The sequence below is a fragment of the Oryzias melastigma genome, linkage group LG18, assembly GCF_002922805.2.
Source record: "Oryzias melastigma strain HK-1 linkage group LG18, ASM292280v2, whole genome shotgun sequence".
NCBI lineage: Eukaryota > Metazoa > Chordata > Actinopteri > Beloniformes > Adrianichthyidae > Oryzias > Oryzias melastigma.
Window position 1 is genome coordinate 24551219 of NC_050529.1, and position 23091 is coordinate 24574309.

The following is a 23091-nucleotide window of genomic DNA, read 5'->3' on the forward strand; positions in this document are numbered from 1 at the left end:
AAGGTGAGCTGACACCTGTGCTCAGGTGAGTGTTTATGGTTTCCTAATGTGGATAAAGATGGAATGTACAAAGGGGGAGAGCACCCGGGAATCCCCACGCCAAGACCCCCCGCCGGGCCTTTTGATGCTTTCAAATATGCGGGACCAGAAGAGACACATTGAAACACTAAATTATTACAGAAATGTGTCAATAATTATTTAAAATTGGTAGAAAATAATTAAGACTAAAAATCAATAAATAAAAGTTTAAATATATGTGGTATTGAAATTTTAAAATAGCCATTAAAAATCATATTTAAATATTTCACGGCCTGTTTAATGATTTCATGGTCCAGTGTTGGTTGGAGGCATACAATTTAGAAAAATACATTTAATATGAAATTTTAAATAAATGTGTCATTAATTATTTAAAATTGACATTCAATAAATACAAGTGGAAATCAAAAACTAAATATTTAAACATATGTGACATTAAAATATCAAAATGGCAATTACAAAGAACATTTAAATATTTATGACCTATTAAATTATTTCATGGTCCATTGTAATGACTAATTGAAAAGGGACAAATTGAAATAAATATATTTAATATGAAATTATTGAACAAATTTCTCTTTAATTATTAAAAATTGGAAATAACTAATTAAAATTTGCATTAAATGTGCTACTGTTAAATCAAAATTCAATTTTAAATCATTTAAGAAACATGTATTTATTTCCTGTTTTATTCAATTACTTCATGATTGTTGGGAGTTGGGATAACTGAAGGCGAGCACAAGGAAAGATAAAACAATGCAACTGTTTAAAGAGTCTGTTGACCTCTATAAATGATGCTTTAAAAGTGCTGTCTGTTGGCAATTGCTAAATTATTGATAAATTAAAATAAACTTGTTTAATTCTTGAAAATATAGTCAGAAACAGTCTGTGTGCTGCCCCCTACAGGTTGAATCGAGGTATTACAGTTACATTTTGTGATTGGTCAAACCACGTAAGTTTCAGAAGTCCGATGTCATGATCTGCAGCTCCAGTAATGATAACAGTCCTGTTCCCTAGCTCCACCATCTGACTGGATTTACATAATTTGGCTGTGGGCGGAGTCAGCCTCCAACTTCCCTGTTTGGGTACCCTTTAAGTTGAAAAGAAACTGTGGGGGAAATCAAATGTGGAGAGCAGATGATGATGGAAGAAATCAAAAATCTGGAAAATCCCTTGCATGAAATGGAAAAGACCAAAAACTCTGACTCTTATCTCTGTGCAGACCGACTTGGATACTGAGGAGCTGAAAACAGTCTCTGGAGACTGATGCAGAGGCTACAGAGATGAAAGTTTCCGTGCAGACTGACTCTGTGAATCAGAAAGGGATCACCAAAGAGAGAGAAGCCACAAATCCCAAAACACAGACCAGACGAGGAAAGCTGGAGAGTCCTTGTAGTATAGTTAAGTATCACGAGATAGAATTCAATTCAATTCAATTCAATTTTATTTATATAGCGCAAAATCACAAAGGAATTTGCCTCATTGGGCTTCAAAATATGAACAATTATAGTCCTGCAGTATCTTAGCTGCTCCTAGCTCTGCTCTTTTCTGGACTGAGATGTCTGAGGTCTTTCCAGGGATCTGCTGTAGCCACTCCTCCAGTTTGGAGGTTCCAGACCCGAGTGCTCCAATTACCACGGTCACCACTGTCACTTTCACCCTCAAGCTTTCTCCAGTTCCTCTCTGAGTCCCTGGTATTTCTCCAGTTTCTCATGTTTCTTCTTCTTGATGTTACCATCGCTTGGTACTGCCACATCCACCACAACGGCTTTCCTCTGTTCTTTATCCACCACTACAATGTCTGGTTGGTTCTCCATTACCATCCTGTCCGTCTGGATCTGGAAGTCCATCAGGATCTTTGCTCTCTCATTCTCGAACACTTTCTGAGGTGTTTCCCATTTTGACTTTGGGGTTTCCAGTCCATATTCTGTACATGTTTCTGTATATTATTCCAGACACTTGGTTGTGGTTCTCCATGTTTGCTTTCCCAGCCAACATCTTCCACCCTGCAGGTATGTGCTGGATTGTTTCCTCTTTGCCCAGCCTACACCTTGGGTCTCGTCTGGTGTGGTGGATCTGAGCCTCTATCGCTCTGGTGTTCAGAGCTTGTTCCTCGACAGCCAGGATCAGAGCTCAAGAAATTGTGTTTTTCTCCAGAGATTTAGACATGACAACAGCTAAACAATTCTGCAGAGCAGAGCAAAGTTCAGTTCTTATTTACAGAAACATTACTGGATTTTTTTTAATTTATATTTGTTGCAGTTGATTTTAGGCACAAATCATTTTGTTTATTTGCTCATTTGTGTCTTGGTGATTTTTTTAAGAGATGTGATTAAAAATGTTAATACCGGAAGTGATTCGGCCGCTGTCGGACGTGATTGCCTATCACTGCTGTCCTTCAAGCATCTGTTCAGCCAATCGTCGCCAAGGATCTGCGTGAGTGTTCCCGCCCTCCACAGGCGCAACTCGCCTGGAAAAAGCGGAGGGTCATTGTTCATCTTTGGAACAGCGAGTCATCGTAGATTTGCGGGATCATTTCCGCTATTTCAGCTCCGCTGACTGACCGCGTTCGGAAGCAGGAACCGCCGCGGACAGAGCCGATGGACCCCCGGACCGCTGGACCTGCTCCCTCCCGCTCCGCCGCACAAAGCCTGTGAACAGGCCGGCTCTTCTCCTCACGGCGGCGGACGATGCTCAAACATGTCGGGGAATCACTACAAAGGCCACGAAGTCAGCTGCTGCATCAAATACTTCATCTTTGGATTCAACATCTTGTTCTGGGTGAGGCGCTTGTTTCCCCTCTGAGTCTTTTGTTCGGGTCGGGCTGGTTGCGTCATGACAGGCGGAGGCCCCAGTCCTCCTCCCGGGACCGTTATCTTTCCACGATCAGCTTGGTCCCGACTGACCGACCGACCGACCGACACACGCACCGACCGGCATCCGGGCAGACTACCGCTGTTCAGCTAATCGGCTTTGATCTGGAGGGGGAGGGGGGTCTATCCCGCAGGTCTGGACACTATGTGACATGACGTCATAATTACCGTGCGGGGCAGCAGGTGCTGCGGGGAGAAAGCGAATGAGGGACCGTTATAAGAGCGGCTGCAACTATTGCTAATGCAGCAACTGTTTCTGCAACAATGCAACCATTGCTGCAACAACTGCTGCTGCAGCAACTGTTTCAGCAACAATTGCTGCAACAACTTGTACTGCAGCAACTGTTACTGCAAGAATTGCATCAACTTTTCTGCAACAATTGTTTCAACTACTGTTACTGCAGCAAGTTTTTCTGCAACTATTGTTACTGCAGCAACTTTTTCTGCAACAATTGTTGCAACTACTGTTACTCCTGCAAGTTTTTCTGCAACAATTGTTGCAACTATTGTTACTGCAGCAACTTTTTTGCAACAATTGCTGCAACTACTGTTACTGCTGCAACTTTTTCTGCAACAATTACTGAACTACTTTTACTGCAGCAACTCTTTCTGCAACAGTTGCTGCAACTATTGTTACTGTAGCAACTTTTTCTGCAACAATTGCTGCAACTACTGTTATTGCAGCAATTATTTCTGCAATAATTGCTGCAACTACTGTTACTGCAGCAACTTTTTTCTGCGACAATTGTTACTGTAGCAACTTTTTCTGCAACAATCGGTGTAACTTATTTTACTGTAGCAACTTTTCTGCAACAATTGCTGCAACTACTTGTACTGCAGCAACTGTTTCTGTAACAATTGCAGCAACATTTCTGCAACAATTGTTATTTCAGCAACTTTTTCCGCAACAATTGCTGCAACTACTGTTACTGCAGCAACTTTTTTTGCAATAATTGCGGCAACTACTGTTACTGTTTCTGCAACAATTGCTGCAACTACTGTTACTGCAGTAACATTTCTGCAACAATTGCTGCAACTACTTTTACTGTAGCAACTTTTTCTGCAACAATTGCTGCAACTATTGTTACTGTAGGAACTTTTTTTGCAACAATTGCTGCAACTACTTTTACTGCAACAACTTTGTCTGCAACAATTGCTACAGCAACTGTTTCTGCAATTGTTACTGCAGCAACTTTTTTAGCAACAATTGCTGCAACTACTGTTGCTGCAGCAACTTTTTTGCAACAATTGCTGCAGCAACTGTTTTTGCAACTATTGTTACTGCAGCAACTTTTTCTGCAACAATTGCTGCATCTACTTTTACTGCAGCAACTTTTTTTCAGCAACAATTGCTGCAACTACTGTTACTGTTTCTGCAACAATTGCAGTAAAGTCCTGCAACAATTGCTACACCAACTGTTTCTGCAACTATTGTTACTGCAGCAATTTCTCTGCAACTACTTTTACTGCAGCAACTGTTTTTGTAACAATTGCTGCAACTATTGTTACTGTAGGAACTTTTTTGCAACAATTGCTGCAACTACGTTTACTGCAACAACTTTTTTTGCAACAATTGCTGCAACTACTGTTCCTCCAGCAACTCTTCTGCAACAATTGCTACAGCAACTGTTTCTGCAACTACTGTTACTGCAGCAACTTTTTTGCAACAATTGCTGCAACTACTGTTGCTGCAGCAACTTTTTTGCAACAATTGCTGCAGCAACCCTTTCTGCATGCACTTTCAGTGTATACTTATAGTACACTTACACAATACTTTTTCTAAGGGACAAGATCCAATGTCCTGCATGATCTTTTAGTCCCGTTCAGAGCTGTGGAATCGTAGGAAAGTAATACTGCACTTCCAGCCTAAAAGAGAGAGGCAGGCATGTAAATATTAATCGAAAAAGTATTTACTGACAATACTTTCTTTAAGTGAAACGTGTTTACTGTTGGAAATGTACTTACAGAAATATTATATTTAGTATTTCTGTAAAAAATGTGAATATACATTTTATAGTATTTCATTTATTTTCCCATTGTAAAAATGTTCATTCAAAGAAAATCTTGGCAGTAAATGACTTTTAAATAAATATTTACTGATTAACCCTTTAACACCGGAGCTGCAGTGTTCATGTTTTGATTTTCCTGTAATTTTTCAACCGTAAACACGATAATTCCAGCAGATTCTGACGGAGCTCATCGAGCCGCTATTCTCGGTTGAGGAGTTACATATGTTAAAGATTTTGCGTGAAAGTGTCACCAGCGCCTCAGGTGTTAAAGGGTTAACAGGTTTTAGTCTCTGAAATTGATGGTTTGCTGTATTTCTTGTGATTTTCAACAATAACAATAAAAGTACATACACATATATCGAGTCAATTTAGGATGATATTTCACTAATTGATTAGAAATGAAATGATAGGTTCTTCTTGATGTTATAATTGCTCTTAATCTTCACTTATCATATTTGCACTGATACAGACAGTACACACATGACACAGTGAGTCCATTAAATATAATGATTGTAAACGGAGACTCTTCTAGACCCAGGAGGCCACAGATTTCTGCAGACATTTGCATGGTTCCATTTGCATGGTTCCTGTTAACGTCATGTGACTTGTTCCTTTGCAGCTGCTGGGCATGGCTTTAGTTGGAATTGGACTCTGGGCATGGAGTGAGAAGGTGAGTTTATAATGTGGGCATTATAAAAGCCAAGCTTGACCTTTTAATCTGTACATTAAAGACTGAATGTACTTCCTAATTTCCCTGACAGCAGACCTGTATTTGCTAAAGGAGAAGCACTTATTTATGTCCAATAAATACCATCAATCCAGTGAGGAAAAAAAAGAGAAAATTCATCTGGATTCATTTGATTTTCTACTTAAAATGTGTTGATTCATTTCAAATGGTTCCAATCCTTGAAGCTTTGTTACAGCCCCAATAGACACACCAGACCAAAGACTAAAAGGAGGACCATAACATATGAAACCAGATACAAAGATCATAAGGAACACAGTCATTGATAAGGAAAAGAAACTGTCCTGTAAAGCAAAAAGTAGCTACTGTGCTGGTTGAAACAAAAGCAATGCAAAGAAAGGAATTGGGACCTCGGCCAAACGTAAAATAACTACTGACCCAGCCACCTGACCGTCAGAATCAGCAGCTCCCTGCTAAGGCTGCTTAATATGATCTAATTAACAAAAAGAAACGAAGCAAGTCCACAAATAAAGACTGCCAAGGTCCATCCTCCAAACTAAAATAACAAAATCCAGCAATGTAAGACTGCTGAGGACATGAAGAGGAAAAAGAGGCCCAAACAGACCAGCCCACCTCTAACTCAGAGACCTGCTGCTCCTCTGGCTTAAATACCTGGCAGGTGCTGATCAAGATCATTAGCTCCACCCACCAGGTGAGCAGAAGCCGTAACAAGCTTAGAGATGGATGTTGGCAAAGACGGCTCCAAAATGAAAACAGAAATGTTGCCATGGCCTTTTCCTTTAGAGTTCAGGGTTTTTGGAATTGTTTCTGGTCTTGTGAGAACTTTGACACTGTTGTGCTCATTTTTGTGCAGTTCTGGTACACAATCACCTTCCGACTATTGTTTTCTGAAAAACTGATTGAGTTCCAGGGAAAATGCTCTTGGAGAAAAAGCCTAATGTCAACTGAAATGTTGTTCTTTTTTATGAACACAAGATAATTAGCATGTATTGTTAGTAGCAAGCGGTGACACAGGACTGCAGAACATTTGGCTCACAGCCTTAAACTCCAGTCGTCACTGAGCACGCTCCGTCTGTCCTCCAGGGGGTTCTGTCCAACATCTCCTCCATCACAGACCTGGGGGGTCTGGACCCCGTCTGGCTCTTCATGGTGGTTGGAGGGGTCATGTTCATTCTGGGCTTTGCTGGATGCATTGGAGCTCTGCGGGAAAACACATTTCTACTGAAGTTTGTACGTTGAATTTTGCACTCGGCACCTCAACCAAAACGTGTTGGACTCTAACCGCTCCGACCTCCTTCTTGGTAGTTCTCCGTGTTTCTAGGAATCATCTTCTTCCTGGAGCTGACAGCTGGAATTCTGGCGTTTGTCTTCAAGGATTGGATCAAAGACCAGCTTAACCTTTTTATTAACAACAACATCCGGGCTTACAGAGATGACATTGACCTACAGAACCTCATCGACTTCACTCAGGAATATGTAAGTCACAGAAATCTTCACTAACATGACCAGTTTTCCATCACAGGAGGATGTTCTTCACCTTATGACTGATGCACCAGCTGGAACAATGAAAGAACATAAAGATACTGACTGTGGAAAACAAGCCGTTCTAGAAATCTTCTCTTAAACTCCTAACACATGAGGATCTGTTGCAACTATCTGGGTAGCTCTGAGGTATTTGTGCAGGAAGGGATTTCCTTTGACTGGGCAGAGAGCAGCCATGACGGTTAGAGCTCATGTTCCCGGGTGGTGCAGTTCACTTTGGATCAGAACCTCTTGTGTTTGCAGTGCTGGTAATCAGCACCACTTTATGTCAGCTGCATTAAAAAGGGAATGACACAAATGTGAACACAGGAAACCATAAAGACAGAAGGCTTTTCTCATCCTGTTAGCCAACTGGTCGACCTCTAGGATGAAGGTCCAGGCTTGTTGGTTCATTAAAGAAGGATTATAAATTATAATATATAAGTTCCAATTGTAATTTGCTAATGAACATAAACAGGGCATCAGAGTGGAGCAGACTCACCGTGTGCATCTGTTGATGCATCCATGCTTTGCTTTAGTCTTTAGGACTGGTTGCAGTCCTGTGGTAGAATGGCTAATGTCCTCTTAAATCCAGTTCTAAAACCATGGTCTGTCCTCAGTGGGAGTGCTGCGGGGCTTTCGGAGCGGACGACTGGAACCTGAACATCTATTTCAACTGCACCGATGGGAATCCCAGTCGGGAAAAGTGTGGAGTTCCATTTTCCTGCTGCACTAAAGACCCAGCGGTAGGACTGCACACACTAAATGAACGCCAGGACCTGTTTGTGAACGCGTTTAAAGGAACAATGACTTGAAACAAACTTCTTTAAACTCCAGGAGGACGTGATAAATACTCAGTGTGGATACGACATCCGAGCCAAACCGGTGAGTCCTCTGTGGTTTCATTCAGCCCCCAAAAACTTCTACAACACCCACCACACTGACGTGTAAGCAGCGTGATCCACCCCAAAACATGAGAGTCGAGCCCAATTCCAGGCAGAAAATACATTATTTACAGCGTATTTTCCTGCAGAGTCAAGCAGCTGGTGTGATCCTCAGAAAGGATCTGAAAGGAAGTCACATTTTCCAAATGCTTTACTTTAGGGTTCATCACATTTGTGGGACTCAGTTCTGGTTAAAGTGGAGTCCCAGGACGGTGGACCTCCTGAGAGCATCTCTCCATGTGTGTCTGCAGAGATAACGGGACGTTTGTGCTTTCAGGACTCGGAGCAGAAAGACTACATCAATGTGAAAGGCTGTGTGCCGCAGTTTGAGAAGTGGCTCCAGGACAACCTGACCTTGGTGGCTGGTATTTTCATTGGAGTGGCCCTTCTGCAGGTCAGCTCCACCCTGGGGATTTCTTTTCTGAAAAGTGAAGGTAACAGGCCAGTTTCTATTTATGCTTATGTGTGTTTTTGTTTTTTCTTCACAGATTTTTGGGATTTGTTTGGCTCAGAATTTAGTGAGTGACATCGAAGCAGTGAGGGCGAGCTGGTGAGGAAACTTCTGTCATGATTAATACCAGTCTGGATGCATGGTTCTGTGTTCAGGGATTGTGAGAACACCTGCAAACGCTAGGTGGCAGCACACACTGTACTTGAAGCTGGAACTGATGCAGCAGGTACAAAATGTTGTCTGCTCATCGGCCTCTCAGTAACCGCAAACATCTGAAGTGAGAAGTGAGACACATCTTCTGGTAGGAAAGACCTCAAAAACGAAAGGAATCCGATTTTACAGCCACATTTAGAAAGTAGACCAGCTGGACGTAGAGACTGAAGGAATGTACATTCATAAGTGACCAAAGAACTGTCACATTTGTTACCATGTGGGGTAAAACAGGAAGCATCTCAGGACAGAAGAGAATGTGGACCCCACAGCATGCTTTCAATGCAGAACCATCAGGTTCAGAAAACAAGTCTGCTCTCGTACCTTAAAGCTGGTCAGATCTAGAGAGGCGCAGAACAGAGTTTTAGCTGTCCAACATGAAATCCTCACGCACTGATGACAGGAAACACAGAGGCCCTGCAACAGACGGCTGAGCTCTTCAGGGTGAACCGCCCCTTTACCCAACAGTAGCTGGGCTGTCTCCAGCAGCCTGGTGACCCGATTCAGAAGGTTCTGAAGATGGATAGATGATGGATGGATGGATGGATGATGGATGGATGGATGGATGGATGGATGGATGATGGATGATGGATGGATGGATGGATGGATGATGGATGGACAGATGGATGGATGGTGGATGCATCCAAGCAGATGATGGATGGATAGATGGATGGATGATGGATGATGGATGGATGGATGATGGATGGACGATGGATGGATGGATGGATGGATGAATGATGGATGGATGGATGGATGGATGATGGATGGACAGATGGATGGATGGTGGATGCATCCAAGCAGATGATGGATGGATGGATGGATGGATGTTGGATGATGGATGGATAGATGGCTGGATAGATGAATAGATACATGGATGATGGATGGATGGACAGATGGATGTATGAATGGATGGATGGTGGATGCATCCAAGCAGATGATGGACAGATGGATGGATGGATGTTGGATGATGGATGGATGGATGTTGGTTGTATAGATGGATGGTTATAATATTTGGTATTTTTGCCTGTCATTAGAAGTTCAGTCCTAACTTAACACCATTGACTGTATATAGAGACGGACAGAGCAGGTGTGACACCACCCATAGAAATGCCTATCCTCCGGCTCCAGTCAAATTAAGCTGATTCCGTTGCCAGTTTTGGGATAAGGGCACTGCCATTTGAAGTCAAACAACAGTGATTGGTCTGAGTCGATCTGAGTCACGTTTCTATGGCAACTACTGTCTTCAATCATGAGTGAGCTTGTTTGAAGTCCACATCCTTTCCACTGAAAGCAGCTCAGAAGAATCTGTCAATCAAACGTTTGGGGTGGGGCCAAGAAAAGGAGAATTATCAAGAAGATGTTTAGAAAAATGTATCAGAGTGCCTGAGGATCAGCTGTTTATTTCTCTATAGAAGTCTTTGGATTTTGACTTTCTGGGACTTCCTCTTTAAATGTGAGGGGGCTGGACCAGTCAGTCCAGTCTTCTATATACAGTCAATGCTTCACAGTTACATTAGTCATGTTCTAAAGCAGGGGGGTGTCCAAAGTCAGTCCTCGAGGGCCGGTTTTACTGAAGCTCTTTATTGGCCAAACACCTGATCCAGGTAATCAGCAGCAGATAATGCAGGATTCTGGAAAACCAGCAGGATGCCGGAGGAGCCGGAGGTCTGGATCTGGACACCCCCGACATAATGGCTTCTGAAAAACCTTCATAAGACACTCAGAAGTGGCCTCATGGCATACTTCAGATATAATGACAGTGAAGGATTATTCAAGAGTATTCAAAGTTCTCCAGCTGTGTGGTCAGACTCCCCGCCTGCCCGGGAGACGACTGAAGGATTGTTCTGCCTTGATGATACCGACACTCACCTCATCCTCATTCTTCCTCCTCCATGCTTCATCAGGGTGCCCCCCCCTCTCATCATGCGTCGACTCCCACCACAGTGCAGCAAGAAATCCTCGGCTTACTACTCATGAGACTCACGGTGTGTGTGTGGTCCTGAAGGACTGCGTTGTGTGGTCTGGTCTGGTGTTGTTCTGTGTTCTAGATAGTGTAGAAAATGTCAAGCTGGTGGGTTTGTGTAAAAACCAGAAGCAGACTTTATTTAGAAGAGAGAAGCAGAGGCTTCACAGAGATGATCAGAGAAGGGAGTGGAGAAACGAGCAGGAGAATCCCACTGAGCCCTTCACACTCATTCATTCACACGTACCTTCAATCCAGGACTCCACCTACTTTAGCATCACTTTGAGCAGAAAAAAACTCTGAAAAATGTTTTCTTAAATAAGTGGAAATAGTCTCAGTTTTGTTATAAAAGGGATTTTTGTTATTTGACTCTACTAAAGGATTTACCATTTAAGATGATCTTTTTTAATGCAGACATAATTTACACTTAAACTACATTAATCCTGTTAATATTTGCTAAAAGACTTGTAGTTTAGTGAGTTTAGCTTCAACATCAACAGCTTATTTACTGTTCAGCCCTGATGTGGTCTCTAGTTCAGGTTGTGTTGAAAATCTGCTGGTTTGTCAGCAGAGCAGCTGCTGTTCTGAGACTCTTGAATCCATCCTGATCTCACAGATCTCACTCCTCTGACTCTAAAGGGATGTTTTGATGCAATCGCTTTTGGACACTGCAGTGTCTACCCAGTAAAGAGATTGATGCGAATCTGTTTCCTTATAAAGTGTAATAAACACAGGAATCTTTGAGGATCTAAATGACTGAAATGTTTTTTTCTCAAACACAACCCTGGTGGAAAGATGTCCGTATTTTCCGGAGTATAAGTCGCAAGAGCATAACATTTTATCAAGAAGAAGGAAACCAGATACCCGTCTCTGGAGTTTAGGTTGCACTTTTGGGAGAAAAGTCTGACGTTTCAGAACAAATCCACCAAACCCAGTGTAACTAAAATATAAATAAATAAAATCAAGAATACTAATCTTCTGATCTGTATAATAAAATATCAAAGTTTAAGAGGAAAACAATCAGATTCTCTTCCATGATTGTTTGGATGATACTTCTGCTGTCAGAAGCAAATACTCAGATACAGCACCCTCTGGTGGTTATTAGAGGAAACATCTGCTGAAGGAAAACTAATGTTTACTGGGAAAATAACAAATATAAGAGCCAATTGATGTAAAAAAAAAAAAGAAAACCACAAATAATTTGCTCCTGAGTATAAATTGCACCCTTAAACTATGAAAAAGATGGATTTATACTCTGAAAGATGCCTTATTAAAGATGATCAGCGCTGCCCCCTGCCTGGTTTCCAGCTCTCCCTGCATCTGCTGGATCAGGTGTGTTCAGTCAATCCGATACGGAGACACAGTCAGCTAAAGCACAGGGAGCAGTGAGGAGGGAGCTGGGAAACGGGCAGATCTGGATCAGACATCATGCATGCTCCTTCTGGGCTTTAGAGTTCAGCCTCAAAGTTTTCCCACTTCCTCTCCACTTTCTTCCTGCACCGGTTCTGGCTGTGGAACGGTCCAGTTCCAGCTGACAGAGTGCATGGCCTGCTGTGTCTTTAGTCCAAACCTCAGCAGGACTCTCTCATACCCTCTTTACCCTGCATTTCACCACATTCCTTCTTTGTCCTCATCTGAACTGCTGGCCTGAGTCCTGCTGTGATGCTGCTGTGCAGAATCCATATTTGGGTTTTCACCAAACTTTATTTTCTATCTTCTCTTTCAGTTTCTTTACCTAAAGCTGCGGCAGCATCCTCCTTTGAGCAGGTAAGTCGTCTTGATGTGGACAGAACCTCTGGATTCATTGAAGAGGTAGAATTAACACGAGTGTTTCCGTTTGTGTCAGCCCCATGTTTGGATGCGTCACTGATCACCACGCCGTTCCACAGGAACCAGCACCTTCGATGAGGCACGATACGTCAAGTTCTCTATACGAACACTGTGTGAGACTACTGTCAGAAGACGCTGCAGCGCTCCCGCTTTCACAGCTACTTTTAGAAATTAGAAGTTTTGATAAATCTTTTTGATATTAGATCTGTATTTTTCATTATGGAAATAACAAAGAGGAAACTCATCATTCATACCGAGCTACAAGTCAAGAGGAAGTTTAGTGTTCGTGTCTCAAATAAGACCCGGACAAAGTGAGTGAGGATGGAGGAGTTGTGTTTGTGTCCATCTACAGACCGGTACATTCAGACGCTCCTTGATCTGCATCAGCGCGGACATTTCAACTGTAACGGTTTAGTCGTCTTCACTTTCGACGAGTTCTTTGGGTTGGGTGGAGTTAACCTGCCAGCGTTCTCTGAGGAGCTGGAGGTTAGTCCTTCAGTCCGGCATTGTTCTGGACTGTCACAGACTACCTTGAGATGAAGGTGTCCCTGACTTTAGTCACATGGTGTGGACGATAACCTTTGACTAAAACAAGAACATGTTTTTACTGTAACAAGTGTTACTTCTTTCTTTCTGTCACCAAACATTTCTTTTCTTATTGTGGCTTGTGTTGTTGTGTCAGTCGTGACTTTGGTGCAGGATGGACTTAACCTGGTGATAAATGGTCAGGAGCATTGTCCGGTCTGCTGTTGTCATGGAGACAGCGAGCTCCCCCTCTGAAGAGGAAGGGCTTCCTAAGTCGGCACTTACGATGAGTCTGTAAATGTGGGCAGCTCTTTTTATACACTGGATGAAAAAAATGACTAAAAGAAAGTTGCACTGTTTTCTTGATGCGTTGTTTAAAATCGAACTCAAGGACAAATACAGCGTGATGGTACTGTCAAAGAGATAAAGTATTGTCTGCTTTAGTGCTTTGAGGGAATGGACTTCCGTGATGCAGTATAAACGTTGATGCACTACACAGGAACGCTGAGCAGGACGTCTTCATTCTGGTAGGACAGCGTCTGCAGGGACCTCCTGAACAGAAGGAGAGTTCTGTCCAAACACAGCAGCTCGTTCCAGCTGCTGGGTCGCGTTATTTTCCACCCATTAGCTGAGATTTTCCCGCCACGTTCTCCTGGTTGTTTCCCACCATCTGTCTGATATTTGTTTAGTGCAGAATGACTCCCAGTAGAGCTCAGGTGGTTTAAGAGGTCAAGTGTAGGAACAGAGCAGATTCGTTTCATTTCTTTCAGATGTATTCCCCCTCCTCACTGCTGAGGTTCATGCATCAAACACAAACCTTTTTTAACTCCATGGATTTTTGTACATTTAAAAATAAATTCTACAGTTTAACATGAGTTCTCTGTCCTGATCCAAGTAGATCTTTAACAAACCAGTGAGGACGTTCTGCTCTGCCTGGTTAGTTCTCCCTAGACTGTAGTGGTTATGTTTGTCTGCGTTTTCCTCTGAGGAAACGTTCAGCCAGCCCCGACTCAGTTCTGGTTCTGATCCAGTTCAGACCAGGGAAGGAGCTTCATTTGTACACTTGAATGAGACAAATCTGGCACTTTTACTCCAGATTTGTTCACTTTGTGTGAATTGATGCACATCTGATCATGTACTACTGAATGGATTAAAACATAATGTGAAGGTTATTTTTAGGTGAAGAAGTAAATGCACAAACATTTACCGTTTTCCCTGCTGACTCTTCTCGTTCTAAAGTGTTGTTGCTCAGTTTTAAAGTGTCACAGTAAGTTAAAAGCGACAAACTGTTTAATACTAAATATTTTTTGTACATTTAATTTTCTCACAGCCCAATCACACTAATTTAGCTGAACACTGTACATGTCAAACATTTGAACCTAGAGACCTCTTTGCTTCCCTCATGTTTGTCTTGTTCCGATTTTTGAATAAATTCATTCACAAACACTGTGATTGTTTGAGTTGTTCTTAGAAATGTTGGTGGTGTTTGTGTTACTTGCCCCCTTGTCACTATGGAGAGGAAGACGGAGATGATGGACAGTGCACCACTACTTCTGAAATCCAGGCCTCGGCTGTAAGGAAATGGCAAAGCTTCTGCTTAGTTTCAGAACTAACCAGGGAACACACCAAGTGTTAAAACAGCTGAACTACAAATGTATCTGAAGGAGTGTCCATCTTTACTGGGTCACTCCTGATGCAGTTTTGGATGGAGAGAACTAAACGTTCTGCTGGTTTTGGACTTCTGTGGTCTAGTCCGGATAACGTCATGGGGCAAATTAGAAGATACCACGCAAGTTTTTTTAAAAGCTTGTGATAAATGTATTTATGGTGCTTGCGTTGATCTGAACCAGCCTGCACTACTGTGCTTCAGGACAGAACTGCTACTGCTTAGGCACAGTGAAAAGTTTACCTGTTAACAGACACAGCTTGAAGAAAGACCATAAACCCAAAGAGACCGCTCCATTGCAGAGTAGTGCCAAGAACCACCCTTGAAGTGACTTTGAACGTGGCATGATTGTTGGTGTCAGACAGGCTGGTCTCAGTGCAGAAACTGCTGATCTAGGATTTTCAACCACAACCATCTCTATAGGGTTTACAGAGAATGGTCAGACAAAGAGAAACTATCCAGAGAGCAGCAGTTCTGTGAGCAGAAATGTCTTGTTGAGGTGACGAGAATGACCAGACTGGTTCCAGCTGATAGAAAGGCAACAGGAACTCAAATAACCACTGGTTACAACCGAGGTCTGCAGAAGAACATCTCTGAACACACACGTCCAGCCTTTGTCCAGATGAACAACAGCAGCAGAAGAACACACCAGGTATCACTGCTGTCAGCTAAGAACAGGATCACCAAAACAGGACAATAGAAGATGGAAAAACGTTGTCTGGTCTGATGAGTCTCTGTTTATGCTCTGATATTTGGAAGGTATATGGTCAGAATTTGACATCATCAACATGAAAACATGGATCCACTCTGTCTTGTATCAACGGTTCAGGCTGGTGGTGTCATGTTCTGGGGGATATTTTCTTGACACATGTGGACCCCTCAGTACCAACTGGTCATGGTTCCAACCCCACAGTCCACCTGAGTATTGTTCTGACCATGTCCATCCCCTTATGACCACAGAGTACCATCTTCTGATGCTACTTCCAGCAGGATAAGACTCCATGTCATAAAATCATCTCAGACTGGTTTCTAGAACAATGAGTTCTCTAGACTCTAATGACCTCCACAGTCACCAGAACCCAATAGAACCTTTGGGATGTGGTGGAACAGGAGATTGTCATCATGGATGTTCAGACAACAAATCTACAGCAGCTGTGATGCTGTCATGTTGATATGGACCAAACTCTCTGAGGAATGTTTCCAGAACCTTGATGAATCTATGCTACTGAGGATGAAGGCGGTTCTGAAGGTAAAAAAAGGAGTCCAACCCAGTACCAGCTAGATGCACCAAAGTAGATGTTCTCTTCAACAAGTTTTGTCTGTGGTGGTTCCTGAGAAGACCATCTATGTGGTTCCTTTGAGCTTAACATCCCGCTCAGCCTAAGGTGCTAAAGTGAGGTGGATAATAAAGAAACAAGTCAAAGTCTGTGGAGGGAAACCAAGTCACACTATCAAGAAAAAAAGACAAACAGCAGCCCTCACCAGCTATCAGTTTTATTTCATCTGCTGAGATCTCCAAATGTACAACTTGTGACATTTACAACAAACATTTACGTTTATAGCATTTCACGCAGTTACTATGCATACAGTTCCACTGGCATGTGTCTGAAGTAGATCACAACTCTGATAAATAACCGTTCATACGTAGGAATGTGGGATCCAGACCGGGGAACAAGCTGTGCATCAGTACGGCTCTGACGTCGACTCATTTTGATTCATGAAGAACTTGTTTAAAAACACGTTTCTGCTCCTCTAAAACGCTTACAAAAACATCTTTGATAAATTGTACTTGACCCTTCACAAACAGACAAAATCCCCTACACTGTGGCCTTTAGAGTCAATCTTCCTCATCTGGACTTGGTGGCTATTGTAACACATATAAACCAGAATAGAGCTTCCACTGAGGTCAAGTGGATTGAAACTCTCATGAACGTCTTCATTTTCCTTCAGATCAAAAGTGAAACATCTTTGAAGACCTGAACCCACCTGATTATGCGAGTTCCCATGACCCAGTGGATATTTCTTGTAGATATATTTCAGGTGTGTGTTCAATTCTTCTTTCAAAGCAGCACTACTGTAGAATTTGTAATGAAAATCAAAGGAGAGTCCAATGAAACACCATTAAGGAAAGGTCATCCTGGATCAAAGCCAGAGCGCTGCCTCTGCTGTGGTTACACGGCTAACAGGAGTTTAGGGTTGGCTAAAGGCACACGTTCAGTTGGAAATTTGACATTCTGTTGTGTCAAACTGGACCGGACTCTCTCTCTGATCCGGGGTTTCTGCTCAGAGAACGGCTGAGAATTTGTGAGGCCTCTACCTTCAGTGCACAGCTGCTGGATCAAGGGAATGTCTTTGGGCGAGGGTGGAAGAAGAAAGTCCGATCAAAGTTCTGAAGAACAAATGCCAAAAAGGGAGCATACAAGACTGTAGATGTGGGCAGGCGATGAGGACATGAGTGCAGAGAAGTGAACACCGTCACAGCTTCAACAGGACAAAAACATGCACAGTTTCTAGTCAATTTATACTCAATCTACATGGGACACAACTGGGCACATCATGGATGCTGCTAAAAAAAGAAAGGAAATCACAAGAACTTTTTCTTCTCTGTTTTTGGTTCTGTCCACATTGTTACTGGTAGGTTACTGGCAGATAGTTCACAGCTATGGTCTTAGGAGTGATGTCTCTATTGCGTCAGGCTGTTCATGGCGCCTAAGCTCTCATGGAGCTGCAGGGGACTGAAGATCCATGCAAAGTAAAGCTGGAGACTAGGTTTAGACTGATGCATCAGTATGTCAGCGGTTGCAAAGCAGGCGACCTGCTACCCCACCTGGATCAATCTCTTTTTATGGCTTTCAAAGGGAGAGGATCGGTGTCCCATGAGAATCTAAAAACAGTTTCAGAGGCCTTTTATGCTAATACATTTATGACTTTTATTGGAGACTTGTAAAAAAATAAAGTAAAACTAGAAAACGATGAAGAAGTGTCATCTGTAATTCAGTGTTACACATCAGTCTAAGCCTAGAGGGCGGGGCGGGGCGGAGACTCGAGGTCAGAGATGACTGTGTATCTGGCTGGCAGTTAATGCAACATGGTACCTTGGCACATGATGACAGGGCGCGGGGCAGTGACTGACGGGCGTCACTGGGGCTAACAGGTGGACAGGCAGGTGTTTTGTGGTGAGGGGGTGTGGTTTGGGGTGGACACAGTCATTTAGCTCTGGGCCGTTAGCCGCTGCTCCGTGAGCGACGCCTGGTGGGACACCGTCTTGTTTTCGTGAGCCCTCAGCTTGGACACAACGTCAATGAACGCCAGGCTCTGGACTTCCTTGTGAAGAGGTTCTACGGGACAGAAGGAAAGAGATATTTTATTTTCCTCATCATTGGTTGCCGGGAATCAGCTAAAATAAATTAATTAATCGCAAACCAGGGAGAAAATTCATCGCAATTAATTTTTTTTTTTAGGAACAGTATTTGCCGACCACTTGTTACCTGTGAATAATCACAAAATGAAATGTACAATTTAAGTGTACATTTAGGACATTTATTTTTAACCGAGGATGTCAATTGATTAAAAACATATTACATTAATCACACTTTAGTGTTATGATCAAACACTATTAATACAATGTTTTACAAGGTAAACTCGATGACTCCTTAGCGGCTCTCTATCTGCTGGCTTATCGAGCGAGCGAGCTCCGCCAAGGGAGTGAAAGACGCCGATCTGTCCAGAGTGTATATCGCCTTCACCCCAAAGTAGCTGGATGAGCTCTGAGAACTTGCAGCTCACACGGTAAAGGAAAAAGATGAAAGTTCTGGACAAAATCGCTGGCTTTGGATTAATATTCTACCCGCTGATCGAGTCACTGAAAATGTCCCGTTCACAAAACTGAATTCCTGATTGATTGATGTGATGCAGAGACATATTAAACTTCAGGTATTCACATTTTGGCCATGGCGCCCGATTTACATCTCGCCACTCAAATGCAGCTGCTGGCAGATCTTTGCGGCGCGTCCGTCGCTTAAATCACGCCGCGGGGCTTCAATTCGCCCTGGAGCGCGCCTGTACCTTTGATTAACATTGGAACTGGCCACCTCCGCCGCGCGAATCACGTTCGGTGTGAATGCACCTTCAGTTAGCTGGTGTTTTTTCATCTTTAACAACCTTGCTTTTGCAAACGTCCCTTTAAAAGTGACATCTGGTGTAAAACGCTTGTATCTCAACAAAAGAACTGTAAAAACCATCCATACTAATGAACGCTCAAATACCCTGAATTAGTCTGATGAAACTTTAATGACCCACTCCAATGAAAACTGTGTTTTTAACATGCTTTTGTAGCTTTCCTCTCATAAAGCGTAAAAAGGAGTCACCTGAACCCATGAGTGCACAGATGAGAATCATGGAGTTATATTTAATCTCTGGTGCACTCCTCTCGTCGGACAGCAGCTTATGAAGAACCGACACCAGGCTGGCTCCAACAAAGTCCTTCTCAGCTGCAACTGGAACCCAGAACAGAATACAAGACAGATTTGAACAAACTAGATAGGTGAGATCTTGGAAATGTTTGGTGAACACAGAAAACTCTGCTGCTGCAGAACTAAAATGTGTGGAAACAGAAGCAAAGCAATCTTTCCAAACGTCACAAAACAGGGGGTCGGGTCTTACCTAAATCCAGTGCTGCTATTAGGCCCAGAGCCACCAGGGCCTCATTCTGCATGATCATGTGCTCACTGGTTGCCATGGTAACTAAATGCTTGACCCCTCCTCCTTGGATGACAGATCTGACGACCTCCTACAATTGAGAAAAGTCTAGAATTCAACAAGCTAATGTGTCAAGCCAACAGGTAAAGTAGAGGTGAGACTTGTGAATATCAGGCCTGAACCGCTGAACGATGAGCTCAAACAGACGGAACACGAGTTTAGCTTTGAACTAATGAACCCGACTGGGCATGGAACCATCTATCACACAGGTGTCGAACTCCAGGCCTGGAGGGCCGGTGTCCTACATGTTCTCCAACCAACCTGCCTTTGAAGCTCTTTATTGGCCAAACACACCTGATCCAGGTAATCAGCAGCAGATGAGGCAGGATTTCTGGAAAACCAGCACGACGTCGGCCCTCGAGGACTTGAGTTTGACACCCTTAATATCAGATCAGTTCTAACACATCAGACATCCACACACAGAGGTCTATTTCAGTAGTCTTGGTATCAAAACGTTCAGCTTGTTAAGAACTTTCCTGCTAGTAATTTTGGTATTTGTGCATTTTACAGTTTTTAGGATTTTATGCAATTTTTCAGCCCCAATTGAAAATGAATGGTTTTATTTTCAAATGTATGCAATTAAAAACATCCAGCATGTTCAGGACATTCATGCTCTTGATTTTATTTACGCAATTATTGAATTTTTACGCCAAGTTTGCCATTTTTTTCACACAATTCTTCAAATAATTGTAAACCTCCTCAAATTATGCAAGTTTGGTATCAAAGCGTTCAGCATGTTAAGGACATTATTGGTACTGAGGTTTTCAAGGCTAATTTTGAGCTTAGCTAATTTTTTAGCAACATGTTAACGTCACTCCCCGTGCATGCGTGGGTTTTCACCGGGGACTCCGGCTTCCTCCCACCATCCAAAAACATGCTTCATAGGTTAATTGGTGACTCTAAATTGCCCCTAGGTGTGAATGTGAGAGTGAACGGGTGTGTGATTGAGGCCCTGAGACAGACTGGAGACCTGTCCAGGGTGTACCCCGCCTTCGCCCATCAGTGGCCGGGATAGGCTCCGGCACCCCGCGACCCCGAACGGGATGAAGTGGTCAAGGAAATGGATGGATGGATGTTAACGTCATGCGATAAGGTTTTTTGGGTTATTCTTGAGATGATCTAATATTCTAGCAACGTTTTTGGCTAATCTGACATCTAAAGATGTTTTTTGGGCTACTATGGAGTTAAGCTGATATTTTAGCCACGTGTTAGCTTTTTTGACTAATTTAGGATTTACTGAGGTTTTTTGGGCTTATTTTGCATTAAGTTAATATTTTAACAACATGTTCACTTTTTGGCTAATTTAGCAGATACTAAGGTTTTTTGGGCCAATTCTAACTAGCTAGTTAAGTTAGTATTTTAGCCTGCTAGTTTTTCTGGCTAATTAGGCAACTGCTGAGGCTTTGGGCTAATTTTGACTTTATACCTTTTACACATTTTTCACTTTTCCCCCCAATTTTTTAAGAAATTCTTCAAAGTATTTGTGCACTTTTTGCAGTTTCTATAACTTTAAGTCCTTTAGTAGCTTTAGCATTATGCAAATAGCTTTAACATTGTCAACAAATCCTTTTAGCAATTACATTAAATTTCTTTAGCATCTTGAGTAAAAAGGTTCAGCATATTCAGCCACCACATTTATCAAGAAGCATTACCACTAGTATTATCGCAGGTAATGCAACTTTTCTAGTTAAGAAATGTTTTTTTCTTTTAACTCCACAATTCTATTTACGTTTGAGTCTTCATTCCAGTCTCGGACACGTCGAGACGTAAATGCACTGCCAGTCCCGGGCTCACCTTAGACTTGCTGTGTCGAATAAGGGCCGACAGAAGCCTGTTGGACTCGCCCATCACCCCGGCGTGATCTTTGGCTTCACACCACTCCACCAGCCTCTCCACCAGCTTCCCGTTGGTTCCCAGCTGGTCTGCAGCTTCAGCTGAGACAACACACACAGCAGGGTCAAACACCTCCAACATGCACTCTGCTTCCATGGATCTGAACAGCATAACTGCTTTCAGGAGCCTCTCTGTTCTTCTCAAGAGACTCTGGTCACAGAGAAAACATATTGCGCTCGAAAATTCAAACCCGTAAGTCCCTCCCCCTGCCATGAAAAAAAAAAAAAAAACATAGTTTGCGCCCAAAATCATTGTCCGGAAGTCCTCGACCGGAACCCCCTGTTTTAAGCTTTGAATGTTTTTCATGTTTCTTCTCTCTTTTTTTTCTTTTTTAGCCATTTTTCTGAGCATTCTGTCTCAGAGGAAAAAGCAGCATTTCGTCGACTCTGACCAGCTGATTCACAAAGAAAAAAAAACAAAATTTCTCTGGCTTTTTCTCCAGAGGTAATCAGGTGTAGTTATACATATTTGAACAGTTGTTAATATTGACTTGAAAGAAATGAAACGATGAACGTTCTCTGTCCTATTGGAAGCTCATCTTCACACTAAACTGTTAGTTACAGTTTATTCCCCTTTAAAAGTTTAAAAGCTGATAGTTCTGAATAGTTTTTTTTTTAAACAGTTTACTAAAGTTTAGGAAATGTCCACTTACTCAACCGGCTAAAGTTGCAAATCTCCACTTCTATCTAGAGATAGTTTCTGGCACTTTCTTGCATGTGAACACAAGCCCCTCGTTTTTCTTGCAATAAACCTAATAAATTGTTCTGACCACAATCTTTGAGACACACTTCTGTAGAAAAAGAACAAACATATTTACCCTGAGTGTCAATGAGCATACGTAATGTCCCAAGAAGCTTAAACTGGACCGGAGGCATCTCTGACTGCAGGAACTTTAACACCACGTCTGCCACACCAGCAGACAGCATCTTGGACTTGTTTACAACTGCAGAGAAGAACAGAGGCCACATTTACCACCATTTAAACAAGTCTGACAGTCAGTGTGTGCATGGCTTTTATGGAACACATTTTAAACGATTGGAGAAGCTGACTGCATTTTGCCTCTCTCTGTGGCCCGTCTCAGGGCTGGTCAGGACACAGCCGAACCTCCTGGTCTGCGAGGGCTTGGATAACGCCCTCTGGAAATGAACTCATGGAAGAACCTCAGCAGTGTGACACAATGTCACAACAGAGAGCTCTCACAAGAGTGTGAAAATGCCAGCTGTCAGGTAGGATTACTCCAGCAGCTCTGAAAGGCCTAAAAGGAGAACATGGGAGTCTTGAACTACAAACACCAAAATAAAACCAAACAAATCATCCGAAGAAGGAAACTGTTGTGGCGTCTGTGCACTGTGGCATCATAAAAAACATCTTCACATTTTTAAGCCTTCCTAAGTCGTGATTCTGCTCCCTGGTTCTATAAAGCAAACCCTTGGTAACCCTATACCTTCTGCCCATTCCCTGCTGTTGATGCACATCACTCGGGAAAAGGATATCAAACTGTTCAGGCAAAGTGAAAAAAATTCTGTTTACAGTGAGAAAATATCCACAGGAATTTTTTATTTAACCCTAGAGCACAGCCATCGGCTGATTTTCACCCGAGCAAAAGTATTTACATCTTTTCCAACATATTGCATTTTTTTGAGTGTCATGGGTCCCTGGGTAACGTCATACATGTCCCAAGAATGGGTGGATCAAAGACCAAGTCT

General features: G+C 42.6%; 2 protein-coding genes across 8 annotated transcripts in view; one reads left to right on the plus strand and one right to left on the minus strand.

The window, feature by feature from the left end:
* Positions 1-1946: 1946 nt before the first annotated feature.
* tspan5a (tetraspanin 5a) lies at positions 1947-14520 on the plus strand (the record flags this gene model as incomplete). 6 transcript variants are annotated; one of them, XR_004949688.1, is given in 11 exon segments in its annotated part: positions 1947-2817; positions 5538-5588; positions 6708-6854; positions 6930-7100; positions 7766-7891; positions 7983-8030; positions 8367-8483; positions 8578-8639; positions 10655-10735; positions 12440-12525; positions 12603-14520. XR_004949688.1 is itself a non-coding variant. In XM_024288595.2 (11 exon segments), coding segments are annotated over 9 exon segments (876 nt in total). In that variant the 3' UTR covers positions 10728-10735; positions 12440-12480; positions 12560-14520.
* A 1692-nt stretch (positions 14521-16212) lies between these two features.
* rap1gds1 (RAP1, GTP-GDP dissociation stimulator 1) overlaps positions 16213-23091 on the minus strand; it is a 39943-nt gene continuing 33064 nt past the window's right edge. For both annotated transcript variants that reach the window (XM_024288594.2, XM_024288593.2), the window contains 5 exons: positions 22203-22328; positions 21287-21426; positions 19397-19523; positions 19102-19230; positions 16213-18072 (listed from right to left, as the gene is read on the minus strand). In XM_024288594.2, coding sequence (XP_024144362.1) covers positions 17945-18072; positions 19102-19230; positions 19397-19523; positions 21287-21426; positions 22203-22328 — 650 coding nt within the window. In that variant the 3' untranslated portion in view covers positions 16213-17944. The remainder of the gene's footprint in view (positions 18073-19101; positions 19231-19396; positions 19524-21286; positions 21427-22202; positions 22329-23091) is intronic.